Genomic DNA, 20,283 nt, shown 5'->3' on the forward strand with positions numbered 1-20,283 from the left:
AATGAATAATGAATTGTAAATGAAGAAAACATTGACCTGGAATTAAGATAGATTTTTTGAAGTTATATGTTTGGAGCATAGTGCTATAAGAAAGCAAAACATGGTCAGTGGGAAAGCCAGAAAGAAGGATAGAAGCTTTTGAAATGTGGTGCTATAGAAGGGTGTTGAAAATTAAGTGGACTGTTAAAGTACGAAATGAGCAGGTTTTAAATAGGATAGGCGAAGGAAATGTTACTAGAAGAAGAGGTAGGATGGTGGGACACATTTTGAGACACCTAGGATTGGTTAATTTGGTAATGGAAGGAACAGTTGAAGGGGAGACAAAGATTGGAATATGTGACACAGATTTTTGAGGATGTGGGCTGTAAAAAAATATGTGGAAATGAAGAGGCTGGCACAAGATAGATGAAAATGGAGGACCTCATCAAAGCACTCGGAAGACTGATGACAAAGAGAGAGAAATGAAGGAAGCGGTCATGCATAATTTAAGGTAGTATCTCAGCATTTACCTTGAAGGACTGAGAAAAACTGCAAACACTTCAGTCAGGATAGGCAATCTCCAGGCTGCGATTTCAACCCAGGGCTTCCCACATACGAAGCAGGAGTCTAACTACTCAAAAATGACTTTTGGTAGCAATGACATAAAAGCAGGAATTTGAATGTAATGGTGGCCACAGACTGAAACATGTTGCTCTAGTGAATGGACAATGAGCTGAGAGTGCAAGTGACAAGCAAGAAAAACCAAGAATTAGCGTAGAGGGTTATGTAAGTTCCAACATTTTTACCACGGAGCTTATGTTACCTGAAAACAAATACTGAATAAGATGTTGCACCCCTTTGTTTTATGGAATAAATATAGGACAATTTTGCTAACAAACTGTGAAATGAGTTTGTATGCTGAGTAGCAATCCAGTATCATGCACTTCTGTTCTAAGCAGCGGTTAGATGGTTTGATAGTTCATATTCATTGTGTTCAAAACGGTTTGCAGTTACACACAGTGTTATTCTCTACCCACGTGAGAATGAAAGGCGGTAAAATCAGTGACAGTGACCCAGACTATGAGCACAGGCGTGTTTCTGACTTTTCTGATTCGGGTGGTGTTGTTGGTTTAAAAGAATTACAAGTACAGTAAAACCTCTCTAACTTGGACACTTGCGGTTCCACGATAATGTGTCCTACTTACAGAGGTGTCCAGGATAGAGGGAAAGGGGAAAATCAGCCTTTCAAATTGTGGTGTACTGACAATGTGGTAATTGTATAGTATTATGGAGCCCTTTCCAAAAGGGAAATTATTTATAAGAAAAATCAAAAGGGTAAATTAAATTTTTACAAATTTTGTTTTCAGTAAACTAAACTTGCATGGATAAACTCAACGGGAAGGGCACCAATACTTTAAGTTTACCGACAATGCAATCTATTTACTTACGTAATCTAACTACTGTAGGCTTGCTTGAATTAAGAATTAATGACAATAATAATAATCTTTTGAAACCCATTCTCATGGTTGCACATTATACCACAGCCTCAGTGAAATTTTAAATATTCAGAATGTATTTTGTTTAATTGTACTTATGGCAGTAGCTCAACATATGATGTCACTTATTCCTTGTAAAAAGGTCCGTCACAAAACACTGCTCTTTTGCTTTTATCTTGGAATTTGCCATCCTCTTTCTAATTTTTGCCGCAATCCGAATAAGGTTTCAACCATTCCTGGTTGATTATGAGCGAAAGCATACCTTTCCAATTTCTGTTAACACTGTTTAACTCAGTTGAAAGCACAGTACTGACAAAGTTAAAACTCAAGTGAGGTGTTTAACAAAAGAATAACTATTCACTTTCACTGCATTCCAATGATGTGTTCAATGTCTCACACCCTCAGGTAGAAGGCATTCATCAGTCAGAAATTCAAAACAACAAAATATTAACTGTAAACAGTTCCCATAAAAGCATTGAAACTAAGTGCATGCATGCACCTGTCCAACTTACAACAAAAGGGGTGACAAGTTCCAGGATAAAGGGGTGTCCAAGATATAGGATGTTGTGGACACGTAAAATTATAGGATATTCGCTGGTTCCAATTAAAAGTGTCCAATATAGAGGGGTGTCCAACCAGAGGGGTTTTACTGTATCTTCCACTGCTGATAACAGTTTGGTAGGAATTATGATACTCCTCTTGCTACTGTAAGCAAGCATACACTCTGTTCACACAGATGACAATTTTCAAGCCAGAAAATCTAATCCATTATTCATGCAAACATTTAAATCAGTGCTTATCAGAATTAGAGACATTCCTCAGAGTGTTTCCCAGTAGTTTATGCTCATATCACAGTGCACTATTGAAAGGTTGGACATCATGAAGGAGTCTACTGGAAAGAAGAAATTATTTTGGCAGATTTTAAATCGACCAGCGTGCTTGACACATTTCCTTATCCAGCTGTTAGAATCTGCATGAGAACAAGGAAACATGTTGCAGAGTTTCCAGAAATCTATAAAAGAGAACACTTTATGTTCTTGGTAAATGAATCAGGTACAGTGGCCATGAAATGGTAAGGTACTAAGGAAGTAATTGTTATAAGTAACTGCCACACAAGTGATTTAGAAATAGCAAAGTGCAAGTTGAGGGATGGCAGCAAAATACCTTGTCCAAAGGCAGTTTTGTTTAATAGTGATTATATGGGAGGTTTGGATGTAGGTGATCACATGACAGAAAATTTGCTAAATGGTGGAAGAAAGTATTTTACAGATTTCTCATGCTATCCGTTGTAAATGCATGAATGAGTTCTGTCTGGAGAGATAAGATGAGAAGGGAGACTACTCCTTTAGTTTCATGTTGTTGTGACTTAATTATTTGTAGATCCTGGAAGAAATGGAATGCCACTAAAAATGCATAAATCCAGTGGTTAGCCTTCAGAGGGCTGTGCAAAAATATGCAATGTTGGTGATCATCTCCCTTTATAAGGTAACGCCAGGAGATGCTTTGACTCCTCTCAGTTTAAGAAGCACGCACATTAATCTAGGCAAAGTTGAAAAGGTGATAACTACACATTTTAAATTAGTTACTGGCGTGTGTTTTTGTATAAAATTTAATTTAAATGAATAGTTAATTCTTGCAGTTAATATAGTTTAATTTGCACGATTTAATATTGTTCTGCTGTTGTTTGTATTAATGAGTCAACAGAATAATTAATACTCTACCTTAAAGTAAGGTGTCACAATTAAAATTTAGGCCTTTTTATTACTTGTTATAAAACCATTAGAATGAGATTTATTGGTAGTTCATTCATTGAAATCACCATTTTAAGATGCAATAAAGTAGTCTCAAATATCTTTGGAATAACAGAATGGAATGACTGATACATGTTCCTGTGTGGGTCTGGTCTGAACATATGAAGGAATGAAGTAGACCAGTAGAAGCTGCAGTGTTTCAAGTTTTAGTGCGAAAGTTAATTTGATTTTACTGCGACGGATTACAAGTCAATAAAAAAAATTCTTTTGGCCTGCACTTAACAAGTGTGTACATGGGATTTTGGTAATGCAAACATTTAAATGCTGCAATAATATACAGGGGCCTCCAGTAATTAGTGGGGATATAGGGACTCAGGTGTGCAAAGTCAAATAAGTAAATTATAAATTAATATATATACTGCTTTGACATTTGTTTATGAATAAACTTTGTAATATAATAAAAAAATCTCACCAGAAATTTAAGTATTAAATTAAAATTTCAATGGAAATTTGGACTTTGTAAATGAAATACTTTAATGGCAGTTATTAAAACAGAATATTAACACAAATTTAGGCATTGAACTCTGTCATGTCAGATACAGCATGAGCAGGAATTATCAATTTAACTTTCTAAACAGAAGTGGAATTTTTTGTGCTACTACAGGATATCTGGCAGACTGTATATAATAATTTTTTTTAGATTATGCAGATTATTATTTTACTTTATTTTCACACATATAATTGAATCTGTATTGGAGGAAAGCTTGCTGTACAGGCACTTGCATATCATACTAAATAGATATTGGTGTACAGCATTTGTTTTGTGTTATATGACATAGTTTGTGTCACAAAAATTCATATTGGAGTTCTTAAAATAAATCCATAAAAGTCTTGTATTAAGAGAGATTACCTGTCTTGCAGAAGTCATCAGTAACATTTCTTGAAATGTTTGTTTTACTGTACAAGCACCTGGCAATTCATTGTGAATCAGATCGTTCAGTCAGAATAGTGACTGGCTACAGGCCAGACAATCGAAGTTCAATCCCCAACAGGGGCAGAGGATTTTCTCCTAGCCTCTGTGTACAGACTGGTTCCTGTTTAATGGGTAATGGGGTTCTTTTCTGTGGATTAAATGCTGCTGTGGAATGGTGCAGACCACTCACCCCTTCCAGTGTCAAGGTTGAGAATGAGTAGGAGCTATACCTCCTCTCCCCTAAGTGCCAACATTGGCTTGTAACCTCATTACTTTACATTTACCCACCATTTCATCATCATCCAATTCTAAAGGGTTCTGAGGGCAGTAGTTTACACTTAAAATTATTTGTAATCAGGACTTTTTCCATCATCTGTTTTTTAAAATTCGCGACGTTTCACATCTTCAGGTGAGAGGTACTTACTCTGTTGAGTCCCTTAGAAAGAGCTAGTCTCTGTCACTGGACAATTTAATTTGTGCAGTTATATGAACTTATCCGCCCAAGTATGGGTTCTGTCAGTGAAATATAATACTTAAAAGATAAAATAAAAATTATAAGAGCAGTTCTGAAACCACATAAAAATTGACATCAAAACAATGCAAAAAAGGTGTTGGCATCCAAGTCATCAAAGGACATTGAAACCCAAACACCATAAAACACCTGAGAATACACTACTGTCGTCCTCTGTACGGGAGGATATGAACCTACTACCGGCGTCCTATAAGCAGGAAAGAACCTGTCACTAGTGTCCTCCTTGAGAGATAAGAGACTACCGGGTAACTTAGGACAAGTGTTGCACACAGTTATCGGTATCTATTAAACCATATTACTGCTGATTTCCTTGTTGATCAACGGAATCCATATGGGCGAAATTTATAAGTACCGTTTCTTTTGATTTGAAGAATGCTGCCGTTCCAACTTATCCGATGGTCCTCCTCGTAAGCGTGCTCATCATCATGCTTTCCTTCATGACAAATTAATGAAAAATTCCTTCCAAACAGTTTCATCACTTTATTTTCCTCCCATTGTCTCATACTTTATCAAACATGTTTTAATGCCAAAAGAGTAATGGTAAGGTGTTTACAACAGTTTGGTTGTTACTATATCTGGGATCAAACTGAATTTATTGTCTGCATCACTGTCTTGCATGTATAAGGAAAACAAATTCATATAGTACATAATCCAAACACTTACTGACCCAGGAGGTGAGTCAGCGAGCTACAAAGTACTGTTGCCAGGAAATAATTTTTATAGTATGGGCAGTATATGCTTTCTTAGCTGCCACCCTTTCCCACTCATCTGGTTCCCTTGCCTTTTACTTTTAATAGATATGGAATGCAGAGATTCACCCCGGCTACTGTACTAGGTTCAAATCTTGGCCCAGGGATTGACTTTCCTGGTTGAAGTTTCTTATGGTTTTCCACAGTGCTTGTGAACAAATACCAAGATAGTACCTTTCCAATTAATTATTTGCTAATCATCCTAATATTCAATGCTGTGTAATCTGACTTGTTAGAAGCATAATTTAATAAACCCTAAATAAATAATTTATTCTCTAATTGTTATTAATGAATGATGTTTTTATTACTCTGATCCTGAAATATGTTAAGTGGGGTTGCTTGTGCAGATGCGCCACACACAGTGGGGAACATAAAGCTGGTGGTGTCCGCAGTTGGAGGGGCTGTTCCAACAGCCATCACAGAGACCGTTGAATGTGAAATGGTCTTACATAGTATCAGGCATCGCAGCACACAAGCTGACTCAGCTGTACCATTTGACATGAGTAGAGGATGTGTACCCAACATTTCTGGAGTTCAAACTGGTAAGTACACATTACAAATTACACCAATCTCTGGTCCATCTGGGAACATAACGTAACATTCTTGCATGGTAGTTTATAACTAATGAACTACTGCAGAAAGTAATCCTTGAGCTTTATAACGTACCATTTGTATTATGATGAAATTAGTTCTATGTCTATATTAGCAACTGACACTTTGGTACCAAAATGAAAGGACTCATTATTACAAATTCCAAAGGCTACCATTGGACATGATTTTGAACGAATTCAAACAACCTCAAATTTTTAGTACTGCTTACCTGATATCCAGTTTAACATCCTACCTTCCAGTTCTTCATCAAACAAGTTATCGTTTTTCATCACATATCCCATCCTAACTTATTCTTTCTCCTATGATGTGTCTGCTTGCTTTATGGGTCATTATACAAAACCTCCTCCCGAGGCTTTGCTTTGTGTTGAAACCAGTTTCAATCCACTACTGGTTTGCTGGACCTATCGCAGCTTCGCGAGAACACCATTTGCCATCCTTCTGGGCTTTCATATCTACATTAGATGTGTCAGGGACTAATTCCCCACTTTGCATCACCCCAGTTGGCACTTCCCTACTTGTTGAAAATAAAACTGTAATGGGTCAACAGTAAACAGACAATTTTGTTGTAACCATTTTATAAACATAATTTATGTTGGGATTCAACATATTCAAAAGTAATTAATATAAAATTTGTAGGAGAAAGTAGTTAATTTGGTGATGTACCTTAAGGTCTCCTAAGCCATGCACTTGGAAGTAATTTAGACAGCCAAATAGACTGTATTTTAAGTTCACAACAGTTGATTTTATAACCAACTGTTTTTGAGAAAATTATTAATATGATAATTCTGGTTATGTACAGAAAATTATATGGTGATTGATCCAAAAAAATATTTAGTTTGACGTCAGCTTCATGCACATTGGGGTACTAATTCTGACGAAAATTAAAATCGCTCAGAAGTTTTAGAAAAACCTCAAATACGAAATCATTGAAATTTTGCAAAGTATAGTCAGCTTTTGGAGAACAAACGTGAACAGGTGGATGGTCACAAACTGAGCATTTTATACATTGTGCAAGGAATGCATATAAAAGTGATGTGCAACCTTTACAGATTTGACAGAATTTAGTTATTGTAAGGATTGTATGAATGTCAGATATGTGGTAATTGTGACAATGTGGCAAGTTGCATCTCCACAAAATTTTGTACCTGTGAAGGAGTATAATATTTGTTGATTTTTTATCATTCTGAAGAAACGAGTTTGAAGCCCTTTTTTCAAGTGGCATGTATCAATCTTCTACAAGTTTCAATTACAGGCATCTTCAGTAAATCTGGTGATTCAGAAAGACACTGTCATCATGTGGTGATTCTTTGGTCATGACTGTAACATATGTCTTATGGTGACAACCCATGAACATAACACCCTTTCCTTTATTGCGTACTTATTACATTATAATTTATGCATTGATGAATGTATTGAATGGAAGAGTATGAGTTCTTCCAGGATCATGTTTCTTTCTGTTTGTTACTCATTTTTCTGCGATATTATTGGATATTTTTATATAGGATTATAAAGTGTAAACATTGCACAGAGTTGGGAAATAAGGACACAGTTGCGAACTCATTGCATGCAAGTTGGACCTGCCATTTGATTCAACTGTGACAGACTGGCTAAACTATACTTAAAGGAAAATGGATTAAGGCAAAAGTGCAGGGCTTTCCTTGATTTCAACAGTCAAAAGTGTACATTGTGAGAAGCCAGCCTATCAGAGATGTTCTCTGAGGGGTGAAGCCTCATAAGTAGAAGGGACTGACTGAAATCTTCCAGTGAGTTGTGAGGAATTTTAAATCAAATCAGAAACTGAGAAGGGTGTTTTAGAAGCTGTGGTCATCCAAGATTTTTAAACATACACATGTTTGGATACCAGTTATTAAACAGAACAGGTGTCTCTTCATAAATCAATCAAATTTATGACTATAAAAGAATTTTGGAACCAACTTTAAGAAATTATATTATATGAATAGTTCATAAATAAACTGAGGCGAGCAGTTTAAAATTTGGGTTAATTTGAGGTGTTTGAGGTTGCAGTACATTAAGCATTGTGAACATTTATTTGTATTTGACAAATTATGACTGAGTGTGTTGTATGAATTATAGTTCTGATAGTTAACAGGCAAGTGTATCCAGTTTTAAGAGGCATTCTGTTTATAATAGAAAAGGGACAAGTCATGAAGATATCTTACTCCTCATCAAAACCACATTCAACCCTGATTTAGCACATACATCATTGACATTAACTAACCTATTCCTGTAATATTAAAGGTAGGAAGACTGTATACAAGGTTGCATATCATTTATATGAGGTTGAAATTGGCATCAACAACCAAGGAAATATGAGTCCAATTGTTTTTTATTCGTAAGAAAATAGTAAAGAAAAGTACTTCTGTATATTGAACAACTAAAATACTCCATAGGGCACAATCATTGAGAAGCTGGTAATAGGCTCGGCTAGTCAAGGTATTATCTTCTATTTATGGAAATGATTGTCAAGTTTGCTTTAGCTCACAGCCAGTCCCTACCCTGCACCAGATCAGTCCAATGCAGGTTTTAATTCCCTAAAATATGTTTTAATATTGGCCTATACTACCACTGTGCCAAGATCGAAAAGGCCTCAAAAGCTTTATAACCAATTTTTTGTGCATTCTATGTGACCCACCAACCTTAACCTGGATTACATCATCCTGATAATACTGGAAGGGAGCGAACTGTGGAGATTTTCATTAAAAAAACCCTGAATCTGACAGACCACATTTCACTCCCATACCAAGCAGCAGTTAAGATTGTGTTGTTTCATGTTTTAATCTTTGTATCTTTAGATGGAAAAATGAGTTTATGGGGTAGGACTGTCTGAAAAGATACACGAGCACGTACGTCATATCAACATCTTCAGTTTGTGATATACAGCCAGGTTCACCAACTTCCAGTTTGTTGCACCTCTTTTGTTAGCTGAGCGTCACTCGTTTGTGAAGGCTTACAATGCATGAAATTAGTAGATTGAAGATCGTTTTTAAGAATTATTTCACGATTCGTTTACAATGTACTCTTCTGAAAAAATAAGAAGTAATCTATTGAGTACAGAAAGTAAATTAATTTAAGGCAGATATTTTAAATATGTACATTTGGCTCTCTTTGGTTGGCACGATGCTCTTTGTTCCTAGTAGCTGCAAAGTTACTTCCGTAAATACTGTGACTTTGGTAGCGTGGCGTTGGAGAATAGTTATGTCATAATAAAATATGGATTTTGTTTGGTGTCGATGATTTTCAGGGTAATAGATTGTGGCAGCTGTTATACAGATTACTGTGGCTGTGTGTAATTATTGTCTTGGCTTCTATTTTATGAACGCTTAACAATGTCGGTTGAGAATTGGGTAAATATGAATTGTGTGTGTGCAATCACGTGCTGCATAAAATTAATTCTCCTTGTCTTGTGGAGTAGAAGATTCCAGAGTGTTGCAGTGTGCATTATGTTAAACAATATGAAACGTGTTATTATGAAGGGTTATTTCTGCTGTTAAACGTTGAGTCACGGATTAAAATATAAAGATGCACACAATATTCTTGAATAGAAGATACAGTGAAGACATGGAGACGAATAATACAGTTCTGCACTGGTGTCGACATGATGGAATTTAGTTACATTGGTGTGTACTTACTTTTTATGGAAGGAAAGATTAAGGTGAGTTTGAATCGAGATTCACAATTTTTCTGTTTATTTTGTGATAGGCTTATGTTGAGGTGAAGGATGCTGATATATGTAGGCCTACACAATCCCGTTTCGTGTTTGAAAGTTACAGGAGGATTATGTGCACAGAATTATCTCTGTTCCATCATAATCTGTATTTGGTCTTGAGATGTGAATTCAAGCAACACACTTCAAAATGTTTAATATAAGATTTGAATAAATTATTGAAATGTGAGGAGAGACTTGTAGGTTATACAACAATTCTCTTTCAAATGATAAATGTTATAGAAAATTATGAATATGTTACTGCAGGTAATGTAAATCATTCTGTATAATAATTTTAAGTTGAGACAAGCATCAGTTTTTTTCAAACTTATAAAGACTGCAAATTTATCTGTGATGCTTAACTAAGCACCATGCTATGAAGACGTGGGGAAATTGAGGTATAGCTTCATTCTATAATTGACTAATGCAACACAGGTTTTTGTCAATACTAGGACTCAATCGTGACTTTAATGTAACATCTTAGTAAGCTGATATTTAACATCTTAGTAAGCTTATATTTGAGATCCTCAAGGAGAAGTTAGAGATTAAGTTGTACTTACATTATGCTGGAAGCTTTTCTCCTTATGACAAGACACAATTCACTTTTGAAGAGCACATGAAAAACATCAGCAATCTAATGTCTTTGCATAAGTTTGTTTTTGCGTATTGAATGGTGTTGCTTCCACCTTGCAATTCCCAGAAGAATCCATAACTAAGTAGATAGCTCAGAGTTCTCAAAGGTTCATCAGTGAATTAACCATAACCCACCACTGAACCCTATCCTGGGCAGTTTTCTCCATACCCCATCATCTTCTCTCCTAGGCTCGAATATCCTCCTTAACTCCCTTTCTGATACACCTGCAATCTATGTTCCTTCCTCAGAGTGAGAGACCATGTTTTGCACCCATACAAAACAAGGCAAAATTATTATTTTGTATACTTTAATCTTCAGGTTCCTAGAAATCAGACATGAAGACAAATTATTTTGAACTGAAAAGTAGCAAGCATTTCCAAAATATAGATCAATCAGACTTCTCTGCTTGTACTGCGCTTCGTAATTTGAAGGTCACTCCCGCAGCCAAATGTGTTTCTGCTTTGAACATCATCTATAGGAATGTTGATATACTTTATGTTGCATTCATTTGGCTTCTCAGCTGTTGTGAAGGACATCAGTGAACGAATTGAATTCTTCTTCTTACTGTTGTTGCTTTTAGACAATTTAGCATTATTGTGTGATTTTGGGGGGAGACCATTTTATAAAGACCTGATTTCCATATGGGAATTTGCCATGAGATGTTCATTATTTTTATATTAATTAAATTGTTTACATTCAGTTGAAAATTTTGTAGTTTTTTGTTTGCTAGAAATTATTACGTCTAATACTTGTACAACTACTGAGTAAAATGTTGGTTCCAGGGGAACAGTGGTCATCGGAGTGTGACCAAAGGTATGAAAACAGCTGATATCTACTTGTGTCCTGCGCGTGGTGGTGCGACTTGTAGCAGCTCCAGGTACAGCGTCGCCATCTGCTGGTAGCTGTATGAACAAGGAACAGACACCAGTCCCTCTGAAAGGTAGGGAAGCAAGAACATTTTATCGTACCACAGAACCATGGCTGCGTAGCCAACAGTGTGATTTACAGATGGAGAAATCTGCAGAACGTGTGACAGTCTACCTCGGATTATTGCTGCTAATGCTCAGGACACTGAAGAGGGCTCTAGTTACATCAAAATTCAGGCTGAGGCAGATTTTAAAGCATTTAAAAACTGCGTAATGTGTACTGAATTTGAGAATTGGTTCCGTTAAGAGATTCTTCTGATGTGAATAGTTTGCCTTGTGTCAAATTGAAATTATGTGGTTTTTGTGTCTGCGTAATTTTTCCTTATTGATATATTTTTTATTTTAACATTTAATGAACAGAAACAAACTGGAATGTTTGGAGTGTTCATTTAAAAGGGAGTTTTGAAACAACCTATTGATCGGTTGGTCTGCTATGTTATGGGTTCAGATATGGAGATCAGTTTTGTGGTACCAAACCAAGCGCTATTCATGCTCAGCAATGGAATAATCCATGGTTAACCAACTGGCCAACCCATCCTTATCTGGGTCTTGGTTGCTTATTTGAGAACCACATCAGCGAAATAGGGCCTCAGAAATATTTAAGTAATTCAGTTTTTCTGCAGAGTTCAGTGATGAAATTTTTCATGTAGGTTCAGTATCTTTTAAGAATGGTGTGCAAATTGCAACAAACATTTTAATTGGGAGACTTCTCTACATATACGAAAGTTATGTAGTGAAAAATATAAAAAGGAACTACGGTCTGTCCAGGTTTAAGGCTTTATATTTAACAGTTTTTAAAATATTTGTACAGTGTTACATTTATGTTAGAATTAAGTGCAGTATAATTGTTACGGTGAATGTTCAGGCCTTCGAATTTTTTGTTATGCAGTCGAGCAAAATATATTGAACTTTTTATGCCGCTCTCCTTTCAGATGCCTGATATGGAAATATAGAACAATCGAACCATATGCCACTTGCTGGTTTTATGTGTATGGCATTTATAGAAACATTGTAATGCAGTACAGCCAACTTTTAAAATGATATCATGGAATGACAAAATGATGAAGGAAAGAAAAAGAAATAAAGGAAGCGGTGAAGTCTTGCTATAGTTAAAAGAGCTCAGAAATTGTATTCCGTACAGGAATACACAAAATATCCTTATGTATTCTTTTCAGCCTACATTTAGAAAGAGGTATTGAATCCCAACTGTTCGATAGTTCTCATTTAGGCCACTAGATTGCAGTATCTGAGTGTCTGCCTAACAACATTCCTTGCCTGTCATTTTATCATCACCGCCCGTAGGATATTCAAAGTACGTTTCTTATGTCGTGTAGAATGCCACATCAACTTTCATCCAGATACATCCAGTGGTTCTGGAGTTGAATTGATTGGACTGACGGACAGATATAACCAACTGATAATTCATTCTGGCTATGCACTCTGCGCAAAGAACGCGTAATAAACAAACACTGATTAACAAGTGTGTGGGACTGTATAACATAAGGTATTCGAAGACACTTGACATTCACTCTGTATAATTCAACTAAACATTTCTTCACAAAATGTGCCCAAAGATGGCTATCTTCTTGGTTGTTGCACTGTGTAGTCTGGTAGAAGGTAAGCGATGTTTCGGAGTTCCCTGCCTTCCTCCATCAGGGCGATCGCCTTGATGATGGAGGCGGCAAACACACCCAAAATGTCGATTAACCTCTACAGGGCTACACGTTGCAACAACCCAGAAGACGGCCATCTTCAGATACACTGCTGTGAAAACCTCAGTTCCTACAAAGTTATGCCTAAAAGTAAAAAAAAATATATATATATGAAGTAAAACTCAAACGATAAAAAAGAAAAAAGTTGGGAGTAATTACACATACAACAAGTAAGGTCATCAGATTCATTCACATCAAGGAACAAACATATTTTATTGCATGCTCAGACTACAATTACAAAATGCGAAAGATGGAACCATTATGAACAATTATCACGCCTTCCATACAGGGCCACTTTAAGGCAGTGGTGAGGCTATGGAAAAACATGATCTTGGTGTCTACTGTCCCATTTCTTAAAAATAGGGGGGATTCACAGCTAATTTACATTACTGAGAGATTTAAAAATCTTAATCCAAAAACTATCTTTGTTTTCACAAAATGTATTTATATTAACAAAAACTGAATGGATAGGAAAGGATAAAAGGATAATATAAAAATTTTATGCATACAAGCTAAAGTGTGATATGCCAAGTTACCCACGGATAAAGAAAGGTTTTGAATGTCCTTTGTGTTTCAACTGCCCAAATAGGTGAATACAAAGTACAAGTGAACTAACTGTTTAAAAGTCTGCTATACTGATGGCGCTCTTCGCAGCAAACAGCAATCAGAGACCCTTTTAAATCGGTGATTATCATCATCATATATATATCAGGTATTATTCCAAGTAGCCTGTTACGGTTTCATTCCATCTTTTTTAACGGTCTTCCCAGGCTTCTCTTTCTATTCGGTCTGTAGTTCAAAAGTTGGTCTGGGATTCTATTAAAGTCCATTCTTTCAGTGTGATCTTTCCAATTGGCATGATAATTCTGAATAAATTAGAGACTGGTTTGGCTTTCAGTTTTTCTAGTCTTTCTTCATTTCTTTTGTGGTCAAAAAGTGTAAAGCCAGCAGTTTTCCTCATAAATTTCATCTCTGCTGCTTGCAATCTTTTCTCATCCGTTTTTCTAAGTGTCCAGACTTCACTTCCATACAATAGTACCGGTCTTGTTACAGTCCTGTAAATGTTTAATCTTGTATGTTGTTGTACTAAGGCGGGTTTGAAGACTTGGTTTCTGAATCTGGTTGTTTGTTTAAATGTTGATATTTTTGAGGGCATATGTTTCTCACCTTCATAAGTTTGTATGCAGCCTAAATAATTGTTTTTGAGTTTCATAGAATAGTCAAGAAGGGAATGGATGCTTCTTCTGTTTCAAATTAACAGGTGAACGTAAGGTATGCTCTTCTCCTACCTTGACTTTTCGTATGTCTTGGCTTGTATCTGTGATGTTCCTTGTTTTCGTTCAGATTTGCCATAGATCAATAGCTTCAAATAAGATTATTATAGGTTATTGGTTACTTCATAAATGATGTCTGTTAGACTGAACAAGTGGATTAAGTACACTAACATTCCAACACTATGTATGCCATGTTAGGGATTCTGAATTTTTCCACGTCCTTTGTTTCCTTCCTTTTTGGCGTCTGCAGCTCGTTGCTCTGAAAACAAAAAGTTCTGATAATATTTCCTGGTTGGCAGCTCATATCTTAAAGTGAAATGCTATATGCAAAAATAAAAACTCCAAAGCAGAGAAAAATGCACCTTGTGGTATTTCGATACAATGTAAACCAGAACGCGAAAATAGAATGTCGTTAACATTAGGAAGAGAAAATAGGCCACAGACACAGGCTACGAGAGGTTACTGGGCGTGGGCATTGAATGTGCACAATTTGTGTATAAAGGAATTGTTTTAAAATACTGTACCATCCATCTGAACCAGAAATTCAGTTTTTATATTTCTCGATGACTCAGATTCATTGTCAGACCTTGCGGAAAACACCGAATCTGCTTCATCAATGAATATTACGCTATGTTTGTACTCTCTTGCTGCATGAAACAGGCTTCTGGCTCGTAGCACTGACTCTGCAGCTGAGTTCGTTGCAAGGTCTGATGATAGTGGGAATAATGTGGCATTTGCCTCTGTTGCAATAGCCTCCGCCAAAAAGGTCTTCCCTGTTCCTGCACGAAGGAAGGAGTGTCGAGCGTTTTTTCAAATACGCGACGCTCCGTCCACGTGTGGTCGATGTCACTCCTCTTCAGTGATGTCCTCTTCATGATCTTTCTGGCGTAAAGTTTCCCGGCGTCACTTCCGCCCTTCTTCCTCGCCAGGTAAACCTTGCCAAATCTTGTAACTGAATCTCAGTTGTGTTTCATCTTAATATCTGTACAGGTACGGGCTGTCGTATCAGCAAAGTCTCCTTTCAAATAATTATGATACTCCATACCATCTTTTTTCCAATACCAAACTTCGCGATGAATATAAAATTCATAAATACGTGGTTCGTCTTCTCTTTAACGAGCTCTAAAGCACTCTCCGATAGGTCAAGCCCTTGTGCATAGGATATTACTAGATTTTATTGTTTCCTGCATGGTGACAGAAACAAGGTGAAATACCGTTTAGGTCTGTGAGTTTCCATGACTGCAACTTTTATCGTTAAAGTGCTTACGTGTGGAATCTCCATGGAGAGTGGTCTTTGACCCATTCGCGAGCTGTCTGCATAATTTGATTAATTGGTAAATGAAACATCGCGCCCTGGATTGTCTATCACTTCATCCCAATTCATTTTCTCTACTCCTGGGCCACGTGATCTTCGAGGTTTGAATCGGGGCTGACCGTCATCTGTATGTAAACGCTCAAAGCGAGTGGCAGTGGTGATGTCTCTAATGGTTTGCATTAGAGCCTCTTGTACCAGATTTCCAATATCTGCACCATATAAGTGTTCCTTTTATCCTTAAGAAGGATTTTGTACTGTTTCCTTGCAATCGAGTATGTCGCTAAGTCTTGGGAGAGTTCTGAGAGTTTTTCTTGGTGTAAGGCTTGTCGAGTAGTCCGTCTTTTTCTTTAACAGTGCGCATTGAACCATGGCTTTGCTTGTCTTTTCTTGACAGGGATTATTGCGGATTGGAGTAGCTGTTGTATCTGTTGATTTGCTTTTGTGACACTGCTGTGTATGGCTACTTGAATTGACTCAATTTCCTCTCTTGCTTCTGCTAGGACTTGCAAGTCAAGCTTTCTCGATACGTTTGTGGCTCTTTTCTGATGGACTGGCATTGCATTAGTCTGCTTGTCGAAGGTGGCGATGACTGGGACGTGTTTACTGAGTGGCGCTAGGCTAGACGTGTAGTCCACTGTTGCCTTACACGTATGTTGTTTCCTCTGCAGAATATGATGTCTATCGTGCTGCTTCCAATGGGTGCGAGATATGTTTTTTGCTTTTCTGTTATTTTTTCTTCTATCTCAGTCATCTTTATTATTTTTGGCTTGCAATCCGATCATAACCATGTCAGCTTGCAGTTCTTTCTTTTTGCTTTATCAAATTCTCCTCTGGTGAGGCCGCTGCAGTCTCTGACAGTGCTCGCATTCTATCGAGTTATCGTCGTTGGTCACATCCTTCTTACATATATATCGCAGTGGTCTACAACCATGTTTGAGTTGTCTTTGGTCATGGTTCCTAATACTGACGTCTGTGCTCTTTGCTTGTGGCATCTTGCTGTACCTATTGAATATGGCAGCTACTGTATGGTTTCACGTTGTTTGGTTTTGGTCGCCCTTTACTTACAGTTTTTGGGTTGTTTCTATGAGTTAACACTTCCGCGGTCGTGTCTTATCTTGGGTACTATATCCTACTCTTTCTCACTATATTTTGAATACTAGTACTTCAATTTAATGCTAACAACTTCAGCACTGTGGTCATTAGATGTTTACTCTTATAATGTTCAATGCCAAGCTGTTGTCATCTTGTCCGTTATGTCGGTTCTGACTGAACTTTTTGACTTGAAAATACAATGCACATAATGTTAAAGCTAAACATGCGCTTACATTCATCTGACAGTTTCAAAAGCTCTTAATGTGTGAACCAGGGAGCCATCCAGGTAATATCCTCACATCAGTTATATCAGGCAGGCTGTTTTGTTTTGGTAATACTCAAAAACAAAGTTATTATTGCATTTTATGGTTGAATTGTGACTCCAAAATTATGCGTCCCATCTTGACAATCCTACTGTTGATGTTTGTTATATAAGTAATGAATTTTTAACAGTTTACTGTGTTTTAAATCAATTCCCTTGTTTAGTTTCTGGTGATTATAGGTGGAAAATTATGCACTACAAACTATGTGAGGTCTTTGTGAAGGTTATGGCGGGTCTGAACAAAAGTTAATCAGCATAATATTAATTTCTAACTTCCATAGTTTTATTTGGCTAATTTTTAGTGGAAATTTTCATTGCTATTGTTCACTTATGTGTTTCCCCTTGTGTATGGGTTTTAAGTAACTCCTTGCAAGCTGTTTACAAAATGAACCAGTTAGGTTATGAATTATAGAAACACATTGAAGTACCTTAATTGGTGGTATTGGCATTCATCAAGAGATGTAAGAATCAATTTTTGCAGTGCTTTATATCAGTCAGAAAGAGACGTAGTAGTTGTTATACCTGTTTATATTTGGTCACCACATTGCCTGAAACTCACAAATTGCCAAAAATTTTAAAGTATTATATAAGAGAAAATAACAGTTGTATCGAAGTTATCACCGCTGACCAAAATCTTATGCAAATTTTTCTAGTTTTGCTATGTATTCTTCATCCACTCTTGGTTTTGAAGTGGCAAGCGCCTACATCATGTGTTCCTGTTAACAAAGCAAAGCTATGTTAGGGAAGCACTATAGTAATAGGACTTTGAATAGTCTGTCCAACATTCAGAACATACCACTGCTTTTATGGAAAGAGTGCAAGAACTTTACTCTTTGCTGTGTATTATTAGGGCGATCAAACCAACCATACACAGGAGATGGTAGGGTAATTAGAAGGGAAGAGAATTTGGGAGACATAGATGGGAGGACAATATTAAGAAGGCTCTTCATGAAACAGAAAATCAGAGTTTGAAGTGGATTCAACAGTTACACCATTTTTCGTTAATCCCCGGAAAAGTGTGAACGTGGGGTCCCATTGAATTGGAACTTCACACACTTTTGAGGGATTTAATAGCTATTCTCTATTATGATTTTGTTCTATTTTCTGGTGGTGTCGCTAGCTTGTTTCTTTACAAGATTCTGATAATATTTTAGTGTTTAAGTTTTTATTAAATTAAAATCAACACAGATCAGTAACTGATGCGATTATTCAGTTTCAATCCCCCTCCCCTCCTGACATCTGCTGTGTCGTTTACCAGAACTCCAACACTGAAACTGTCAACACCAGATACACTCACCATTGTGACTGGTGGGTCTTCCATCTGATGACGTTTCACTTTATCCCAGGTCATTTTTGAAGCACCAGGGGTATCCTCTGGGCAAGGTCTAAAGAGGGACACCTTGGAATTCTCACTGTTATTGAGAAAGGACTTGGCAGTTGTAATGTCTCTAATCGTGTCCATCAATGCACATTGTATGGCATTCCCAATATCAGCCCCAGAAAACTTGTGGAGTATAGGTACAAAGATACGCGGCCTTGTTGCTCCATCTCCCTCTTTTTTCAGACTGGTTAAAGAGGTGAAAGGCATTAATTACCCTTCCAAAGGGGGCGATCGGCGACGAAAGATATTACATTTTACAAAGGTAATAGTAATATGTCGCCTTCCGAAAGGCTCTGTCTTTTCACATGAATAATCCAGCGCCGACAGATATCATCTGGGAGAGCACGCAGTATCTTCGACGCTAACACTCTACCATAGCCGTTGACATCTTCACCAAGTGCGCGTAATGCCTGTATACGGCGATTGCACTCGATAAAAGTGGTGTTTAGCGCTTCCGGAGTGGCAAACTTGATACGTTTTACGTCTTCCAAGAAGTCTAGATGAGCTTGAATTATCCTGTTTCTGTCTCCGTATCGAGTTTGCAGAATTTTCTTTGTCTCTTCGTAAGTTTCTGCTATGACAGCGATGCCGTCGACCAACTGTTTTGGTTTGTCCTCCAAGTAACTACGGAGGTAAATGTGTTCATTAATGGTGGATAGCGAACAATCTTTATCGATTGAAGACTGAAACTGTTCCCAGCACCGCGACCAAGTTTCTACGTCACCTGAGAAGGGCTCTGGTTTAATTGGAGGCAGTCTGATGGAAGATGACATTGATATCGGAGCCGCGGCTGTGACGAGTGCTGGGTCTGTCAAAGTCAGATTCGCCGCTGAAGCTGTGAGTTTCCTCTCTAACTGGCGTGAACCTCTTTGAATGGCACGTTTGGCAGAGTCGATGTATTCTTCGCATTTTGCTATATTGCCGACCGACTTGTATTTCGCCCACAGCTAGGAATAATCACCATAATTAAGAATATGCTCTATGTTGGTAATTAATATGCATATCTTCATGTTCATACAAGTCTGAATAGTCGAAACTGCAAATACTGTGACAAATCAAACCACTTACCTTGTACAATGGGGTCGTTGCGAGCTAGTTGTCCGCCCGTAGTGCGTTTTAAATCGCTTTAGTCTCTTCCCCCTATGAGGTCTGAACGTCTTGAAGTGTAGTGATGGTTCGTAACGTCTTCTAATTTCGTACACACTCTTAGTATTTACCTCGAAGAAAGGCTCCCGAGTTTCGGCACCAAACTATGTGGAGTATAGGTACAAAGAACGCGGCCTTGTTGCTCCGCCTCCTTCTTTATTCAGACTGGTTAAAGAGGTGAAAGGCATTACCCTTCCAAAGAGGGTGATCAGCGACGAAAGATATTACATTTTACAAAGGTAATAGTTCAAAGATGATCAAGTTTAAAGAAAGATAATAAATGTTCATACAATTAAATATTATAAACAGAAGCAACGTTTATTCCTCCACACCTTCCTGGTTTCCGGACTCCTGTAAAGAACTCGGGAATCTTTTGTGGGAATATTACTCCATCCACGATGTCCATCTTGACGTCCTCCAAGCCAATTACATCTTCCCACTTGACATGTGGGTTTTTGATGATTATTTTCTCAAGTTCATCCCTGGAGATGGTTGGTTATGTCTTGCATGCAATGTTTTTGACTCCATGCCCTTTCAGGAATTACAAACTTATTAGGGGAGAAGGGTACAGTGACAGAATGGGATATATGATTTATATTCAGTGTTTCAAGAAATAAAGTACACAGGCATTTATATCATTTTTTTTATTGCGCCTTCTTAAGCCT

General features: G+C 37.3%; 1 protein-coding gene across 14 annotated transcripts in view; it reads left to right on the forward strand.

Moving 5' to 3' along the window:
• Positions 1–20,283, forward strand: part of LOC147871482 (NADPH:adrenodoxin oxidoreductase, mitochondrial-like) — a 54,591-nt gene that overhangs the window by 17,035 nt on the left and 17,273 nt on the right. For 7 of the 14 annotated variants that reach the window (XM_087361143.1, XM_087361147.1, XM_087361141.1 and 4 more), the window contains 2 exons: positions 5,828–6,022; positions 11,233–11,390. Coding sequence is in view for 5 of the 14 variants with exons in the window: in XM_087361152.1 (XP_087217278.1) it covers positions 5,811–6,022; positions 11,233–11,279 (259 nt within the window). In the remaining 9 variants the exon portion in view is untranslated. Of the gene's footprint in view, positions 1–2,855; positions 2,961–5,810; positions 6,023–11,232; positions 11,391–20,283 lie in introns of all 14 variants that reach the window. The other 7 variants (XM_087361152.1, XM_087361145.1, XM_087361150.1 and 4 more) reach the window with 2 other exon arrangements.

The sequence above is a fragment of the Zootermopsis nevadensis genome, unplaced genomic scaffold (assembly GCF_977971745.1).
Source record: "Zootermopsis nevadensis isolate Lab colony 2312 unplaced genomic scaffold, Znev_1.0 Znev_ptg000053l, whole genome shotgun sequence".
Classification (NCBI taxonomy): Eukaryota; Metazoa; Arthropoda; class Insecta; order Blattodea; family Termopsidae; genus Zootermopsis; species Zootermopsis nevadensis.